General features: G+C 38.4%; 1 protein-coding gene across 10 annotated transcripts in view; it reads right to left on the bottom strand.

Annotated features, from left to right (window-relative positions):
• The window catches only part of ANKS1B (ankyrin repeat and sterile alpha motif domain containing 1B), a 950,573-nt gene that overhangs the window by 263,999 nt on the left and 666,482 nt on the right, over positions 1 to 20,092 (bottom strand). For all 10 annotated transcript variants that reach the window (XM_045553160.1, XM_045553161.1, XM_045553163.1 and 7 more), the window contains one exon: positions 5,320 to 5,472. In XM_045553160.1, coding sequence (XP_045409116.1) covers positions 5,320 to 5,472 — 153 coding nt within the window. The remainder of the gene's footprint in view (positions 1 to 5,319; positions 5,473 to 20,092) is intronic.

Below are 20,092 nucleotides of genomic sequence, written 5' to 3'. Positions count from 1 at the left end.
TCAAAAGAAAAGCTATATTACTTCCAATGAAGTTTCAGTGGTTAAGTACATTTTATTGGGGTATAATTCTATCTCAGTTTAGGTCAAGGCTCCTAAGTCGAGAGGAGTATGGTAGGTGTAGACATGCAAATGAGCTGAAGGATAGTAGAAATAATAATGCCAGACCTAGCCCATCACCAACCTCCATGCCATATATGAAAGGGTTAAAAATCACTGGAAAGTGAGTATTTATTTGGAAGAAGACTGTCCATCTTGTATGAGGAAGGGACAAGGGCACTTTTTCAAAAACTTGGGCCAAGTGAGGGAAGCTTCAAGAGACTCCCTGGAAAAGCCTGAGATTTTGATGCGGGGGTAGGATGGTACAGTCCAGGGCCTTTACCTGAAATATGCCTGAAAACGTCGAAAGCTCAGAGGTTGTGTCCAGCTGCCCTGAAGGCTGTGAGGAGCTAGCTGTACTGTACATGGGGATAAATGAAATACTTAAATCCACAGATAATTTATCAAGTTTGCTCCACTCTTGAATACTCCCACCCAGCCATTTAGTTAAAGCTTTTGGCTTTGATTAAAGTTGTTAATATTTGAAGTGTTGACTGATGGAGCCTCCCTGGTGTGGAAATATGAATATTTCTCATTTATTAATGTCCTGTAGTGAAGGCATAACCTTTTACGTAAAATAATTGGTTTAGAAGTGGAATTAGAACTTTCATCCTCCCCATTCCTCCCCTGCAATTTGTGAATCTGCTGATTATTTTTCTTGGTTGTGAACATTAAGTTACCATTTGCTTTTATCCAATATGCATAGACACACACACACACACACACACACACACACACACACACACTCACACAAGATGTGAAAAAATTTTTAGGGAATAAATTTAATTTCAGTTTTAGCAATGAGGGTAGGGCTGACAGGAGTATGAGTTGATAATGCTATTATATTAAAAAAAGTCAAAGCAAGTAATGAGTCCAAATTTGATACTCATAGGATGAAATCTCTACAGTATTTAAAGCACTAAAGTTACACTATTGAAGAATTAATGTAAAATTAGAAAGTTTCCTTTGAAAATTATTAGTACATCTCCAAGTGGTTAGATTATTATAAAATTTCCCTGGAAAGGTAGAAATTAAATCAATATTAAATTCAGCATTGAAGGGGAAAAAAGGAAAGGAATCTGACAGTCCCTAAATGAAAGAGCGATGTAAATACAGTTTCAGCAGCTATTAGGCAAGAAGCAAATGGTCTTCTAATCAATTTACTGTTGTAAAATAATTCCAAATTATTTTCATGGGACACATGAAATAATTTTCATGAGATACGTATGGGTATTGCTACCTTAGTTATTTTAGTTGTTTCTACCCAAAGGTATTTAAAAAACAAACAACCACTGTAGTTAGATTTTTAAAGGTATTCTTCTACTTACAAGCAGATATTTAAGAATGCATTGAAATCTGAATTTTTTCCATTAAATGGGTACTTTTATCACTATCAATACCATAGGATAGTATAAGCCTGGGATAGAATTATCTTCTTGGTAAATGATGATGGTAAAGCCAGTGAGAAGAAATTAATCATATGTTCTACACTGAGATTCATAAATTAACAAATTAGACAGTGTTCAAATTTATTTGGTCTTACCCAAGTCCCTTTAGTAGGTACACAGTAGTAAAATAAATTAACATTGTTTGTCATAATTTCAATACCTTTTTTGTCTAGAAGATGGATAAGAGGTTATTTGCATTGTTTCTAAGATAGTTATTTTTAATTTCATAATTAAACCATATACATTTCATAGAACTATGACAATATGTAGCCCTTTTATCTAAAATTTCCCCCATGCAGGGCTGTTGAGGTTGTCAATAGCAGTAGAAACTGTTGTTTACACTTGCTAATATCATATGCCAGGTCTTAGCGACCTTCTGAATTAAAAAGAAATTCACGTACTTATGCATTGTTGACTAGTCTTTAATTCTCTTAACAAGCCTTTGGATGGGACTATAATTCAAACCAGACATCCAGCCAGCCAGTAGGAACATTTTGCCTGACAACCTCTCCCAACATATTCATATTTTAACACTAAAATATCGACACAACAATGAGAGTAGTATTAATGATCTTACTTATGATAGTGGCAGACAGAGGAGCAAAACAGAGCTATCGATAAAACATCAGCTTCTGAATATGAAGCACAGATTAAAGAATAAAGGAACAATTAATGGCCTATATTTCATTGTCTAAGTGTGGACACACATGGGCCTGTAAAACAGGCAATACTTCATGTCATAAAAGTTTCCCTATGCTCTATTTCCACTGCTGACAATGCTGGTACTAAGATGTCCACTAATTTCTCCCATTCTTACACTTTGTGTAGCTTCATGACCAAAACCCTCTCAGTTTGTTCAAATCACCTTGTTAATCACAGGCAATAATGTACTCCACCAATAAAAAGACCTTTGGGGGCTTTTTTTTGAAAGATTAAAATTTCAACTATATATTTGTACTTTGCAAGTTACAACTTTGTACAGGTTTCATTTCCTCATTGAAATACTTTGAATAAACTCATTATACTCACTGAGAATATATTAATATTTGTCTTAATACCAAACATACAGCTGTGTGACACTGAATGCTTACCCAACACTATGTAACGATGCTGAAGTTATTTATAAGCATATTAGCAGTTCATCTTCTCATCCTCCTTTCTCATCCCCTCCACCAATAGACCTCTGTATCAAACCTACATTTGCACTTCTCTCTTTACTTTGCATAGAACAACATTAGTGGAGTAATTTGGTTTCCTTAAAACTAACCACTCATTACAATGATTCAGGATGTGAACTTCCCTAAAAGGCTGTGCTCTAAATCAAGGTAACTATACACTCCCTTTAGGCTAGAAAACAACAAATTATGACTTATTAGTATAGGATTATTGGACCCATATATTAAATATGAGACTACCTCATATTTGGGTACATTTCCTCATTAGTTGGGATAAACAAAAGTCTTGAATTTCAGATTAGTCAAAAGCTTTGTTAGCCAAGAGGCACACATTTTGTCTTTTTCTTATTTTAAAACCCAGTAAACACAAACCATCTAATGAACTACCCAGTTCTAGTGAGATAAAAATTTTGTTTTCTGATTTCCAACTCTAAAGGTTCAGATCTGTTTTTGTCATAATTATTAAATCCACTGAGTTAAATGACTTGCAGAGCCTCACCACAAAGAGTGTAAATTTTGCTCGTAAAGACGTCACAAGGAACTTTAAATTCAGTAAGTTTACTTTAAGGAAAATACACTGGGCTGGTGGTAGACACAGATGGTATGCTCCAGGCCAGAGGAGTTAAGCCTAAAATCTGAAAGGTAGTGACTATGTTTTCAAATTTAGATACAATGCTTGTGACAGGCACTTCTTCTTCTTGGATTAAAGTCAGATTGTATTACAGCAAGTGTAGCTAAAGGGAAAACCCTTGAGAGCCAGCACGGGTGGAAAAGACCATTTTTCTGTCTTGAATCAAGGCTGACTGTCCCCATGGGTGGTGGTGGATCAGTCCCTGAGCCCTGGCAGTAAACATGGGGCCATCACTGTCCCTGCAGTAACCGTAACTGTCCCCAAGGCCCAATTGCAGTCACTAAACAAAGATCTCTAGACCACTAAGTACCCCAAGGACTATAGAAAGTGAGAGTTTGAGCCCACATTTTACACACTAGTTCAGGCATCTGAATTTTCAGAGACACAGAGCCTCACATTGTAAGTCATCCTTGCTTTAAAGAACACATGTTATAGTAGAGTCCTATAGAATTGATTCTTTTCAAGGGGGATTACTGCTAATGCCAGTCAGGTGAGTGACTCATGTGCTACCTACTGTAGGTATTCTTCAGTGAGGAGCAGTATTATTCAGAAGATGTTACATAGGGATGTTGGTCAAGCTATACCATTCACTCGTTAACTGACACACAATTCAGCTTGGTAGCTTCTTTGGTTGATCTATGGAAGATACCCCCTTTAAACAAATATCTAAGAGTAGCTATGAGATCCGTGTCAAGCTCTTGGTAGAGAATTGAAACCTCAGGCTGATGCAGCCAAAAAGCAATACAGCTTCAGTTAATTCCATTGCCACACAGACTACGAATGAAAGTAACCAGATGTTTTAAGTCAGACAGTGAGTTTCTTCTGAAATATTATCTTTTGTGACAGGATAAGCAAAACTGTTAAGGAGAAGTTACTGATGGCAAATTAGAAGCCAAGAATTGTCTATTTAATGTGATTTTTTAGATTCAAGAACAATTTCTGTAAGATATTCTAGAAAAGATATTTTTAAGACAGACTTTTAAAAGCAAAGAATAAGGAGTTACTTATAATAACCATCATTTGAAATAAGTAATGACGTGTAATATGTAGAATCTGGACCTTGGGAGATAAAGTGGCATTAAGAGTAGAACAGAGGACTTCTGAACAAGCAGAAATTTGTTTGCTTTACCTTCCAGTTTATGAACCCAATCATTAAAATATAAAACTAAAAAAATTCTCTAAAAGATTAAATGATTTCTTATTGTCACTTTTAAAAAGAAATGTTTACAATGCCAAATATAATTCAAATGCATGATCATTTTATGTTATGTTCTCATCTCATTTGTTTATTTATGCCATTAGAAAAAAATAGAAGTAAAAATGAAATGAGAAAAGTATCAAAATCATTTATGATGATTTCGTTGATCTCTTTGGGCTTGAATATATGGCAACATATGTTAGCCAGTTTTTATAGGAAATCTATGCCAAGTATATGAACAAAGCAGAGACAACATAAGATTAGACATCAGCTTTAGAAAATGAAATTTTGATATTACAGCAACCTATTTAGTAAGAACAAAAGTAGTCTCTTCAAGGATGGTGTTTATCTATGCGATTAAGGAACAGAGATAAGGAAACATAATAGAGATAGAAAACCAAAAAATGATAATTTAAATCTTTAACAGTGAATATGGACAAAGATCAGAATGGGAGACTATTTGTTATCACATCCATAACCTAAACTGACAAAATTTCATAAAAAGGAAAAAAACACAAAGATTCTTGGAAGGTTTTCTTAGATACTGCAAAATACCCTGAGATTTCTCTTTATCTCTTAGTTCCCTACATCAAAACTTCAAAAGACAGTGACTCTGCAGCTTGAAAGATATATATATAAAACAGAAGGCGTACCTGTAAATCCATGTTGGATGTCCAAACAGTTATATAAAAAGAAAAAATTACCCACCTGCAATGAAAGTTCCTTTATCAAGGGTTGACTGTGTAAGGAGTCATTAAGAAACCAACTTACATTAATAAGTTCAACCTCCCAGATTTTTTTCAACAGGTCCATCGATGTGTAGCCATTAATGAGAAAGGCTTTGGTGTAGTCGCCCAGTTCGATGGAATCCAGCCATTCAGCTACAGAGGTCGGATGGTAGCCGTCATGACCAATGGGTCTCATCTGTAATTAGGAAAAATCACATTAGGATTAATTTAAACTGTTTACTTTGTATTCCAACAACAGAAAGCATATTTCTTCTTGGAAATTTATCTGATATGAAGCAACAGATCTTCCTGGATAATCAAATAAGCAAAAAGAAAATACTTGATGCACAATTCTAAGTCATTAATAATTTTCATGCTGGATTAGTTTTCAAAAATACACCCAGACATTTCCAATTTAGCTGCTAAATTAACTCTGTATTTGGAAGATCTAAATGTGTCAAACTTCTATTATAGACATTATTGGTATTCTGCTGGATGGAATTGAAAATGATGTCAGCTGGGTGGTATTAAATTCAATGCCGAAGGCACAAGGAAGTGAACTTCCAAAGCATAGATGATAATTCTCGTAGGTACAACACCAAAGCATGTGAAAATACCGCATGACTTAAACATTCAAAAGGAATTCATGCTTATGCAAGACATGTATTGTAGGTAGTGCAAACATGCCGGAGAAACATACTGCCGGGGTGAACCAGTGAAGAAGAGGCTTTTGGGTGTTTTAGGACCATGTGTTCTGTATCGACTCTACAGTATGTCAGACATGAGTAGAGAGCTGGCTGGCAGACAGCCTCCTATTTTTTGTCAGCTATATACAGATTTTTTTAAAAATACTTTAGAAGAACAAAGAAGTGTGACAGCAACATAATGTTTCTGAGTTTAAATTGGAGTGTGAAAGTAATTTAAGCAAGAGGAACTTCTGGGTTTAAAATTTTGTATGGATTATTCTAGTCTTTTAGCTTTTATTTGAAATTTTAACTGAATTTGTGGTTGTTGGTTTTTGAAGTGACTCACTTCTAAAACTTGGGCTGCTTTGCCTGCATCTAATACTTCAGTTATTAAGGACAGCCCGCACCTCATTGACCAGACGTGAGCCTTCACTGAAATTCATGATGGGAACTGCAAAACTGGGCAAAACACAGCATAGATTTTCTTTTTCCTTCAGATTCAAGGAGATAAATATTAATGGAAATCTATATGATTCTGATTTGTGAACAGAGAAAAGATTAGCCTGGGTACCAGGGATTCAGATATTAATCTTAAACATGTTAAGCTTTCTGTCACTATGCTGAGTTCTCATTTTTGAGATTCTCCTTACTCCTTCATTTTTAAGTTACTTTTTCTCCTTTACTCTTTACTGTTGTTCTACTCCCTAATCTAGTTTCCATTTTGTGGTTTAAATGCCCTCTATTGGAAAGTTATAGTGCAATTCAATACTTGCATTAGAGTCTGAATGGCATCAGACTTTTGTATTTCATTTTTACATCAACTGACCCATTTTAGCTACTCATTAAATGTTTGTTCACGTAACACTTAACTCAGTATTTCTTACACAGTAGCTACAAATGTAAATGACAACTTGAGGTTTGCAAAATGATGTTTAGTGGCATTCACAAATAACTGGATGTGATGTATGTGTACAATTGGAGACTAGGACCCAAAGAGGAAGCTCAGAGGTATTAAGTACTTTCATATTCTGTAGAGAGTTACAAAAATATTGGGGCTAAATTCATTCTCCAGGACCTGTTAAGAGGTGGTTGAACTAACTGCTAACCACACCAATCGCTCCAGCCCCATAAAGAAAAAAGGAAGAAAGGGAAAGGAGGAAGAAAGAGAGAATCATTTGAGTTGAAATTAATAGCCTATCAGGGAGGTCTTGCTGTTAGCCCATCCAAGAAGCTGATTACCCCAGTAGTAGATACTGGTGACAAGCTTATGGTGTCTTCCTGACTCCATGTGGGGAAGAGTCAATTGTCCCATACTAGATGACTGTGAAATGGGGTTCCCATAGGTTACCCCCAAGCACTCACATGTCACGCCTTTGAAAGAACAATCAGTGGCCACCTGCCACACAGAGGTTGTGGATGGTCAGTGTTAGCCAAAGAATCAGGGAACCCATAAGAGGACTGCAAGGCAAATGTATTAATAGTTAAGTATGAAGAAGTCTGCCTGTCCCCCAATCCCTTCTTCTTGTCCCAATGCTGGAGAATTTAGGATCATAAAGAAGAGAGGTACCAGTGCCTTTGGGGAAGCCTAAACTTGGGGTGGGGGATGTGAAGAAAATAAAACTGGAGGTTTAAAATGGATTGGAGCTAAGTTTCTAAAATATTACATGATTGAAAAGTTACTGTATGTGTCTGAGATGATATTAAGAAATAGTAAGGAGAGAGTCAATTGAGCTTGGTTGAAGGCAATGATTGGAAGACAAATAGCCAACAACTATCACATCAGCATCTCACAGAATGCAGACTGCTCTGTGGTCTGATTACTCTTGCAAGGCAAGTTCTCCTGGACCAACCTTAAAGAGGTGTGAGGGAGGGAAATACATGGAGGGAGGATGAAGGACAGGGGCAGGGTAGAGAGCAAAACTGAAGACCCTGGAAATGGGTATGCTGACTTGTGCAGGGGTAGTATTCATCCATCCATGCATTCAATAAATATTTAATCAGTGCCTATTCTGACGAATGTTGTGGCAATAGTAGAGAACAAAAGAGTCATAGTCTTTCCCTCATGGAAATTATAACTCTTAATTAAAATATATGAACAGATGACCAATAAATTATGAAGTCTCTGCATACCTGAAGAGAGGAAACCATTAAAGCCGAATGAAGTTACAAAATTAACTTGACGCATATTTAACGATATGCAGAATGGTTACTGTGCTGCACAATAATTTCTTCCAAAGCAATTCTCCCATCTGTTCCTTTATTTCTGTTCCTATTGCCACTCCCCTGTTTAGGTTCTTCTTAGTGCTTACAAAAACGAATGCAATCGTCTTCCACATGGCCTCACACCTTTGGTCCGGCTTATATCTTGCTACTACATTAGTCTTCCTACAAGCTAGACTCTGAAGTCAACCCTTGTATAAAAACATGTAGTGACTCCTTCTTGGGGGAAGTCCAAATGTTCTATTCCAGCATTCAAGGCGAATTGAGATCAGCCTAATCTCCTATGATGCTGCTAAGTATACCCAATAAATGCAATTAGACACATGTATGTCCAAACAGTACAGTAAATGGTTAGCCATTCCTTGAACATGAACTGTGCTAGATCTGGTCATATATTTGCTGATAGAATTTTCCATGCTTGGAATGCTTTTGCTCCAATTTCTGGAGTGATTTCTCCAGAACTGCTTTCTCTTCTCGAGCTCTGAGAAACAAATTTCTAAACATTTGTAGGACATCTCACACAGATGTGTAGGTATCACCAACATAAGTCAAAAATAAATTTATCTTCAGTTCAAAATCTGGCTCTCCCACTGTTTCCCATTTCAGTTAATGGGGGAACAATCTCTCTCCCTCACCCACATAGAAGCTTAGGAGTTATTCGACTTTCCTTTCTGTTTACCATCATATCTAATTAGGACAGCAAGTCCTATAAATTTGATTTCTAAGATGTCTCCCAGTTTAGTTCCTTTTGTCCAAAATGGACTTTGGACTCTGACAACCCCAGCAATGCTACTTCTTTGTTGGGTTATCATTGGCAATTTACATACCTCTTTGAGCCTCAGTTTCCTCTTTTCTGAAATAAGCATAATATTGACCCCAAGTGTTGTTGTAAGGATTATATGCTATAGGGTATGTAAATTGCCTAGCACAGTGATTTCAGTTTAATAGCTAATCAATGATCTCTTCCCTCTCCACTGCCCTAAAATAGGCCCCTGTGCGTTTAGAATTGCATAACATTCTGCCCTGGGCTCCTAATCTTTTCAACTTCCAGTCAAAGCACTCCTCTCCTCTCTCATCTCTTCCTCTTGCCCTCACTCCGTTCCTTCTTTATCTTGTTTCAGAAAGGGTTTATGTCTGCTAACATCTTTTCCCCTTTCGTCTTCAGCTGACAGCTATTTTTCAGAAACAAGGTCCAACGAGGTCGCTCAGGTATTAATAGACTGAATTGTTGTTTCCAATTCTTTGTTCTCTCCCTGTATTAGAATTATGCCTCTGTGCCCTTTGCCAAGGAATCTGCCTTGTATCTCGCTGTGGCTGGAGTTACTTCCCAGTCCCATCAATGCTGGCCCATGAGATGGGTAGAAATGTCAGTGTGGAGGTTTATAGATGAGGCCTCTGTGTTCCTGTGGTCTACTCATCCTTTTGTGTTCTTAGGCTCTACTGTAAGAATAGCAAGTGCTGAGTAGTTGCCTAATTGCTGGTTCTAGGAGAAAAATAAAGACCTGTGTAGCAAACCTAAATTTAACCCAAAGTATTAAATGTTGGTGTTTACCCTAGCTCCGTGGAGCTGAGGAAAGTCCAGTTGAAGTTGGCTGAACCACCACTGACCTGCAGATCCACGATTAAGAAGAATGTTTTTTTGCTGTTGCCATAAACTACTGACATTTTCATATACAGGGAAAAATTGAATAGAGTCATGCCTCATTTCAAAACCCTTAGTGTTTATATACACTGTGCCTATAGATAGAACCCAAACTCTTTAATTTACGAATCCATTGGCAAATGCATCTCCATGAGACTGAGAAAGATTAGGGATGCTGAGCCTAGTGAACACCAACATCCTTCCCAAGCTACCTCAATGTCACATAGAAACATCTATGTCCTGCATGTTTATTGATCTTTAACTGAGTAATTCTTTACTGTCTGAGTCTGATTGCTGGGGCAAAATCTATTGCATACCTGATATACCTCCATACCTTTGTTCATATCATTCCCTCTGCCAAGATGCTGTTTCTACTTATTCTCCTATTGAAATTCTATCCATTCTTAAAAGGTCTTGTTTAAATATGATCTCCTGTGTGAAGCTTTCGCTAATGTTTACTACTCCTGAGTAAAAATCATATATTCTGCTAGATTTCTGTAGTAATTTGCATATAATTCTATTATGGCATTATTAAAATCTGCTCTCAATAACAGTTAGAGAGGTGAGTATTTGTCTTCTTAAGTGTCTTCTACCCCCTTGGTGAAGAAACGAGGTGTTAATCATTTCTGAAGTTGCTCAAGTGCCCAGCAGAGCATCTCACACATGACAGGCATTTGCTAAATGTTTATTAGGTGATTTAATGAACACATGAAAGTAAAATGACAAATCCATTTCAGTGGTATGGTATCCATTTGTAGGGGAGATTTGCATTTTGTACTACACACTATGAAAATTAAGGATATTTTTATTGCCTAACAATAACATTGATAACTATTTAAAACCTCCAACACCAAGGCCCAATTCCAGGTAGCATATTGTGTCATAAAATGCAATGGATTTTGTTTCCATAGCCTGGCAGTCTTGATTCTATTAGCTGTGTGACCACGGGCAAGCTACTTCACCCCCTAAGCTGCAGTGGTGTTGTCTAGAAAAGGAAGGTGTTGGACCAATAAGCTCAAAGCTTCTTTATAATTCCTAAAATGTATAATTCCATGATTTTTAAATCAATTTTCAATTAGTGTCCAATTTATTTACCCAGGAAAGAGAAAATATGCCCAAAGACAAAACTAAAATATATATATATGTGTGTGTGTATGTATATATATATGATGGGACAGGTAGACTGAAGGTCAGATGGCATCCACATGTCTTTCATGTGTCTTCAGCTGTACCCACAGGGAATACTGTGACTGCTTTCTCAAATGAGCAATGATGAAACTTTTTTTCTAGCAGGAACATCTGGCAAGACAGGGCTAGGAAAAGATAGCTCCAGGGGCCTGCAAGACCAGCAGTATTGCTGAGCGTGAACAGAAGTCTATGGCTAGCACTCTATAATCTGAGTCCATAATCTGAGAGGCAGAGTGGTGGGCAGGCAGCAGGCATTCTTAGCAGAGGCTCACAACAAGGCAATCTGATTCAACTAGTTGAATTCCAAAGTCTGGGTAAAACCTAAGCTGGGACAGAAACTGCAGGTAGTAGTGAAATTCTAGTCTTGGGAAAATTTAGATGTAATGACATATTTTACTGAACACCTTGTTTGTTGCTCTTGTTCCACCTGAACTCACAGTGACTTTCCTCCAGGGCCTCTTAAAGCATACCTGACCTCAGAGAGTGTACACTGTTAACATCACAGGTGACATGGGGCAGAGAGGTGGTAGTACGGTGCTCTGTGTGGTTCTGGAGTCTCCAGGGGGTCAGTTATGGGGCAGCCAAGCAGCCCGGGCTCTGAGACTGCTTAATCTACTTGAACCACAGTAACTCACGTTTTAAGTGTTTTATACAGGTAAGAAGAGGATGAAAGGCTTTCTCTACTTTAAAAAGAAATGTTTGAAAACCACCAATCTAGAAGACTTTTGTAAGATGACATGATCACTGTGGTTTTATTCTCTTAATTTCTTTGTTTCATTTAAAATATTCTGGGTCTGTCATTCATATCTATATATCTACATCTATATCATCTATATCCATATATCTGTCATTATTCTTCTCTGCCTGCCTCCAGCTTTGTTTGTGTAGATAAGGAAAATATCTATGAGATCATGGAGCCACAAGACGGAAAATACAGCAAAGGGAAGGTATTATAATAACAACAAAACAGGTAAAGGAAATAAAGAGAGCAAGAAGATGATATATGTTATAATAGATTTGGGATTACATGAAGAAAAGTAGTTCTCAACGTAACACGTTATCAAGCCATAAAATGATACTGGCATGGCAATTAGACCGAGAGAATAAGGAATTCTAAAAGGCCAATACAGATTAGACAGGTATTTTCATGTCTGCATGTGTTAAGGAATTGAGACAGAGACTATTTATTGTCCCCCCAAAACTGTCCTCTCCTCTTCCCCACAGTGGGGCTTAAATTGGGTTCATGTCTGCCAAACTAGAGACAAAACACATCAGCTTCTTTCCTGGTTGCTGCTGTGAAAATACAGTTGAGCCTATGGGATGGTAACGAGAGTGTTGCATGAAGCTTCCAGGTCACCTCCCACCAAAAAGAAGTTCCTTGCTCTAGAATTCCTGTTTTTCCTTTCATTCCCATGAGCTGGAGTATCAGCGCCTGAAGTCCAGCTTTGACCGTGCAGGCAAAACAACACCGTAGGGCGAGGGTAGGGAACCTGAGGCCTTAAGGCCAGGCATGGCCTTCTAGGTCCTTAAGTGTGGCTTTTTGACTGAATCCAAATTTTACAGAACAAATCCTTTTATTTTTATTAATACATTTTATTTGTCTTTTATATTTTTATTTTATGTAAAAAATGAATGTATTTAAAATACCAAAGAATACAATAACTTGCAATGAAATAATCCTCCCAGATTGACTGGCACAATTAGAACATTAGTAAGCCATAGGGCTAAACTGATGGCTGCTATGCTCCTGATTTAGTTCTAACTTCCCCTACCTGACTGGTGCCGCTGCTGCATGAGGCTGGTTGGTGAGAGTTCATGGGGCTTGAGCATGCCAGTCTGTTACCAGCTTTTGACAGCAGTGCACTGTGTTTCTGTCTGAAGTGCAATTTGTGAAGAGTTGCACAGCTCGACAAGATTTTTAATTCTGTCTGTTTAACAGCCCATGATGTCAAAGAAGACCAAGAGAATAATACTGAAGGAAGAAAACAGATTTTTTAATGAGGATTGGGAATTGCAATATTATCTTGTTTCTGCTAAAGATAAGATGATTTTCTTGCTTTGTGATACTGCAATACCAACATTAAAGAAATTCAATGTTCATCAGCATTATAACACTGATAAGGGCCATAAATATTTTAAATTAGAGGGAGAGGCACAAAAGGCTGTTTTGTAGAAATTAAAAGATAAAAAGCAAAAGCAAAGACAATTCTTTCAAGCAGCAATAAGACCTGGAATTGATGCCACTGAAACAACTTATAAAGTAGCTTATATACTTGGGAGGGGGAAAGGGAAGCCATTCAGTGATGTAGAAATTGTGAAAGAATGCACTGTCAAAGTTGTAGGATGCTTAGACTCTGATAACGTTTCAAAGTATAAACAACTGCCTCCTTCAAGGAGAACTATAACTAATCGGCAGCATGAATTAGCCTTCAACTTAACAGAACAATTTCATGCAATACTTAAAAAGGAAAATATACATTATTCAATTGCTTAGTATGAATCAACTGATATTACTGACTCAGCACAGGTTTTACACTTCATTCGGGTCATAACAAAAGATTTTCTTTGCTACAAAGAGTTACTTGCTTTGGGCACTCTTGCGAAACAGAACATGGGGAATAGATGTCTTCAACAACTTTCAAGATAAATGTGATGAAGTTGGACTGAATTCAGTAAATCTAGTGAGTGTACATACAGTGCACCTTCCATGACAGGAAAACATGAAGGGTTTATTGCACAGATAAGAAAAGTATTAACAGATCTAGATGCTCTTATTTCTTTTCATTGTATCTTGCATCAGCAAAATCTCTGTGCTAAAGCAACTATTTTAAGTGACACTTAGGAACAAGTTATAAGTATTGTTAACTATATTCATGCAATTGAAACACAGCATCATCAGTTTCATAGCATGCTAAGGTTCAACCATGTGGTATTCAGTGTGGATTTGCCATATCATTCTAAAGTGCCTTGGCTATTGCAGGCACAGGTGTTAGCCAAAATTTTATCTCTGCAAGAACAGATAATTAAATTTTATGAAGAACAGGATCAGCAATGTGAATTATTGAAAGAAGATTTCTATAGGAATGCAGCATTTGTGTGTGATTCATGACAAATCAAAATGTCTTGAAAATTTCTTTGCAAAGTAAAACTAAGTCTATATATGATATGTGGCAAAAAATCCAAGCATATCAAAAAAAGCTATCTTTTTTTCAAAACACTTCTTAAAAAGGAAATTTTGAATGAACATTTTCCTGGGTTAGCAAAGGTCATTGACGAGCAGGATGATAAATGTGAATCATTTGAAGAATACGCACTATTATAGATCTATTAATTGGGGAATGCAATGAAAGGTTCACTGACTTTGAGACTCATGACATCACACTCAAATTAGCATTTTAGCCTCACCTAGTTGATATCACCAAGGCACCTAAAGAGCTACAGATGGAATTGATTGAGCTCTCAGTAGATGACATTTTAAAGTTATTGTTTGATGCTAAGAAAGATCCAATTGAAATGTAGAAAAGTGCAGTAGAATACCCACGCCTTCCGCAACATGCCCAAAAATGCTTTCTAGCTTTTCAACCACTTATTGTTGCAAATCTACATTCTCCTACCTAACCCAATCAGGATGCCCTTAAAGTCACAAATGACTGATACCCATCTAGAGGATCAACTGAAACTGTAGACCTCCATGCTGCAACCAAATATTCAAATGCCTTCCAACAAAAATCAGACACAACAAAGTCATTAAAAGGCTAGTTAACTTTAAAATTAACAAATAGTTTTCATTTTTTGAAGTTATTAAGTACATAGTAGTTAGATTTTTACAAAATAATGTACATTTTAAGCATATCTAATTGAATTTTCTTGAATGTGGCCTTATTTGATTACAGCTAAATTAACACATCCTTCCAACATGAAGTTTCCCCACCCCTGCCCTAGAGTTTGGGAAATGCTTCTCAAACCTTAATATGCATAAGAACCACGTGGGGAATCTTGTTCTAATTCCATGGAATGGGATCTGAGCCTCTGCATTTCTAACAAGCTTCCTGGTGATGCTAATGCTTGGTCCACAGACCACACTTTGAGTAGCAATACTTTAGAGGATGGTAGAGCAACACGTAGAAAGTCCCGGGTCCTTCCAGAATTGCATAGAGCAGAACCAAGTTGTTAGCCTGGACTGCTCATTTCAGGACTGTTATGTGAGAGAAATAAATGTTCTATTCTTTACACTACTATATTATGAAGGTCTCTAGCAGTAGCCTTTCCATGAATACAAGAATGGCCCAAAATAAGGAAATTTCATATACAACAATTAAAGAAAGCCTGTACTTAAGCATTCGACATCCCATTGCATTGTCTCTTGTTTTGCGTAGTCATAATTTTTCACATCTAAAATAAGCTTCATTTCTTTTAACTGCATTTGTTGGCATCTTTTTGACAATCACACCACCATCTAAATATGCATGGGGTAAGAAGGGGAAAATGTAGGAAAACCCCAAGTTTCTAGCTTGGATACCTGTGCTCAGGGTGGTGTTACCAGCTGAGAAAGAAAATAAAACAGACTGGAATGACATGAATAATTTTGAGACATGAGAAATTAAAGATGTTGTGGAATGGCACTTTAAATTCGGGGGAGCAGTCCGGGGTGACATGGAGCCATGGGCATCGTCAGTACAGGTGGCAGTCTTCGTTGCTCTGCCTATCTGCTGTCTGACCTTGAGGAAACTACTCATCCTTCCTAAGCATCTGTTTTCTGATTAGAAATGTGAGAGATGGAAAGAATATCTACGCCTGGGGGCTGTCATACGTATTCAATGAAATAATGCAAGTAGAATTTAGCACGGTACTTGGCACACAAAAGCACTCAATAAAGCTTATTTTCATCATGCGTGGGAGCTGAAATCACACATGGATGAGACTGCAGAGGGGGATGATGTCATGTGAGAAGTGGCCTGAGAATGAACCAATACTTTCAATGAATAAGGAGAAGATAAGAATTATACTCCAGAGACCATAAAAGGAATGATCAAGGCAAGCAAATAAGTGGGAGAAATAGAGTTTCAAGGAGGGTGTGGCTAGTTGAGAGGGAATGCTGCAGAGAAGTGGGATGAGATGAGGAAAAAGGTTTGTAGGATCTGGCCAATAGGTTACCGGGGACCTTACTGAGAAGAGCACAGAGCTGGTCTCCACGGGGCCCGGGGCGTGAGTTAGAAAGGAGGAGGTGGAATCTAAACCACTCTTTTGAGGAGTTTGTATGGGAAGAGAAGGAAGGAGATGAGGTTTTAGAAAGCACAAAAGAAAAGGCACAGAAAGCAATAAGAAATGAGGACTCAGGGTCGAGGAGGGTCAGAATCAGAGAGCACTGAGTCCGAGAGTGCACTGCAGATTGAGGGTGGGGGCTGGCCTTTTGCTTGGGGATTCTGCGTACCTTTCTGGGAAACGACAGAGCTGAGAGGGATAGTTAGAGCTAACTTTGGGGTTAATGATCTTTGTGTTAAAACAGTGCACGTGTCTGGAAGCTACCTGGCTTAGACTTGGTGAGAGCTAGAGGCTTGTATGTGAGGTCCAGGTTACCCTATGGTGAAGGTTCTTGTGTGGGCAAGGGCTGTCACCTGTATGGCATGCTACCGTCTGGATACCAACATATAAACATCTCATTTATGCAGTCCCACCTGTACCAATATCCCTGCTGTGCCAGGTGCAGCTATTTAAACTTACTGAGGAAACTGCAATGGACAGTGGCTTCTCTTTTCCCACTTGGATGCACTTTGTACTCAGACTTCCTGCTTGATATGGCTTTTGTAATATAGACAGCTGATATCATCAGGTACTTCTCTCTATTCCAGCTCCTTGTTCTAGACTCTTCTGCTCTGTCTTGCTGCTACCCAAGACTTGGACTAACAGAAGTCCTCAAAATAAACCAGGACAAGCAGTGCTAGCAGCCAGTGTGCTGCCAAGTCCAAATGCAGGGCTATCAAGTAGTGTGAGGATCAAATCTCCTACAGGCTGTGAGACCTGGGTTTAGACATCACTGCGCTGTTTCATCAGTGGCTCTTAAAAGACTGATTGAACATGAAAGAGAAAGGCTGATCCACTGACCACGGGGCCCCAGGAAAAAGTCTATCCATCACCATCCATGGCAGTGTGACTTTGCTGGGAGAGACACGTCTACAAAATGGATAGCGCTATTAATGATACAAATATCACTTAACAACTTTATGGGACTTTAAAGAGCCTAAAGTGATTTCACATGTCATCTCATTTGTAAAGGGTTTTAGGTGATCTTTGGGAAAATGCCCTTTGTGGAGTCCGAGAGCCTGGGTACTCCATGTAACAATATTCCTTCTGCGGGAATTGAAATGATTAATGCACTGTGACTGCTGTTGGGAGGAAGGTGTGATAAGATCTCTGGGTTATGCATCTGGAGCAAGGGAGGAGTACATGTACAAACAAATCTGCTGCTTAAAGCCCCTTTTTGTTTAGAATCAGACTTTGTTATGGATATAATTTCTATATCCATAGAGAGAAGGAATAGAGAGAAACCTAAACCCTCAGAGGTAAGAGAATTGTGACTGGATGTCACTAGGGACTCACAACTGCGGAGAGCGAAAACATCTCCATTGTTTTTCCCACCATCAACTGAGCTTCACCGATTTGGGGTTCCCTGAGTGTTCAGACAGTTGAAGATGCCCAACTTTAGGCACAGGGCAGGAGCAGTGAGGAAGTAATATCTGGATATTACTTGGCACCATAGTTTTGGGGAATAAAAGGAAAGGAAAGTGCTTTGGACAAGACGCTGTCTCTTAATATTGCATAATTTCTATTTTGTGAATAAGGAAATGAATTAAGGTTTAGCCCAGAGAGGGCCTGAGGTATCACTGATTCTGACAAGTCTTAGATCACGGCGTAAGCTAGAAGTGAAGCAGTGGACAATGAAGTCTGCATAGATAAAAAAATGTTTTCAAGACACATGGGTGATCTACTTTCAATAGCACAGAATAGCCCTAGAAGTACCATCCAGACTGGCCTAGTCTCTAGCCATCAGGGGTGGGGCCTTCCCTTTGGTTAAAGGCACTGGACTGACCACAAGTTAAGGGAGTAAAGTTGCCAACACAGACAAGTTCTATTAATCATGTTAGAAAAAGATGACTACCCCCACTGCAACACCTACAAAACAATCTCCTCATTGCTTTGCAAGTGGTGTGAGTGGGCTACTCCTCAGGCATTGTTCTTTTCAGCTTCATCTGTGCACGTGGAGAGTGCCGCCCCTTGAGAACAGCTACCTGCCAGGTAGGATCTGTGTGGGGTGCAGATGGAGACACCAACAGAGCCATGACAAAGTACACACATAGGCACCGTCCTTGGGGGTGAATTATTTTATTGAATGATTTTGTTATACTTCTTCCTGAAGCTTTTGGTAAAAGAGATGTTTTAAAAAATTCAGTGAAAGGAAATGTTGTTACCGTCTTTTCATTTCTAAAATCCTTGTTGAGATAATGTTGACCCGAGAGCTCTTTGTTAAACATCACTATTTGTTTTGATTTATTTCCTTATTGGAAAGCTTTTGTATGAAGCAAGAGTTCAGATTAAAGAGGGATAGAGAATTTATTACAACTGGAACAAGGTGCTGAGCAATGCTCACCATCATTCACATTTCCAAGCTTTACCAGTGATGTGAACTATATTTAGAAACAGATATGGGGTCTCTTTTTTTTTTCTCTGACAGTACATGTTTTCTGACATTCATGTAGCTGTTCTGTGGTTACATAGTACTTTGCTTTGCTCTTCAAACAGAAACTTTAAATGCTACTATTAATCAGGAAAATTGTTTGCATGCTTTTAGTCTCAACTAAAAAAAAATTTCCCCAAACTTGAGTCTTCGGAAGATAATGAGTGCTCTGAATGTCAATTCTATTTATTTGATATTTAAAAACCATGTCCTTTCTCAGAGCCTCAAGGCATGTGCATAATAACATCATCCACTGAAGTACTTCAAACAGATAAATGTACCATAAAACCAAAGTTAGCAGTATACAAATGAATAACTTATGTTCTGCCTGGGTAGAGTAGTACAAAGGATCTCATTTACATAGTGGTCAAAAATTAGTATTCCCACATTCATTTAGGGAGTTATAAAAATGAGGACCAACCCATCCATCCATCCATCCATCCATCCACTCGTTTACTCAACAAATACTAACAGTGCACCTACTATATTCTAGGCACTGTTCTGGATGTGTCAGTGAACCAAACCTATGAAGGTACCAGTCCTTGTGGAGCTTATCTTCTAATTAGGGGAGACAGATAATAATTAATAAGCATAATAAATAAAGTATATACTATATTAGAAGATGACAGTGCTGTGAAAAAAGAGAAAGTAGAGGGACTTGGAGTGCTGGAGTGTGTGTGTGTGGCGGGGGAAGGGCAGTGGGAAATAGGGTGGGAAGGCGAAGATTCATTCAGAAGGCAAGATTTGAACGAAGATTTAAAGATGGTGAATTGGCTAGGCTGGCAACCAGGTGGAGAGGATTCCAAATAGAGGAAACAACTAGAGCAAAGGACCTCAGGAAGGAGTGAGCTCAATACATCTTTGAGGAATAATAAGGAGACCAATGGGGTCGGAGCAGGGTATGCAGGCACAGAGCAGTGGGAGCATGTCAGAGAGGTAACCCGGGACCAGACAAGATACGGCTTAGAAGGCCTTGTAAGGACTGGCTTTCATTCTGAGGGAAATGGGGAGCCAGTCCATGAATGTGAGCAGAGATGTGCCATGATCTGGCTTATATTTCAGTGGACTCACTCTGACTGCTGTGTTGACAATAGCTAATAGGGAGGCCTTTTTAGAGGCTGTGGAGGTAATCCAGAAGGAAGATGCTAGAGGCTTGGACAGGGTGCTAAAGAAAGGCAGCAACAAATAGATTCTGGATATGTTGAAGGTAGACCAGTATGATTTCCTGAAACAAGATAAAGTGCTCCTTGTTTTCTCCCATGGACTAGGAATCTGCCAGCTTGATGGCTGCAGCTCTGTGGCATGGGTCTTGAACAGGACTGTGTTCACCTGTCATGTGTGGGAACGT

This window comes from Lemur catta, chromosome 6, assembly GCF_020740605.2.
Source record: "Lemur catta isolate mLemCat1 chromosome 6, mLemCat1.pri, whole genome shotgun sequence".
In the NCBI taxonomy this organism is placed as follows: domain Eukaryota; kingdom Metazoa; phylum Chordata; class Mammalia; order Primates; family Lemuridae; genus Lemur; species Lemur catta.
The sequence above is the reverse complement of the archived record's forward strand: the minus strand, read 5'-3'. Positions and strand labels throughout refer to the sequence as shown.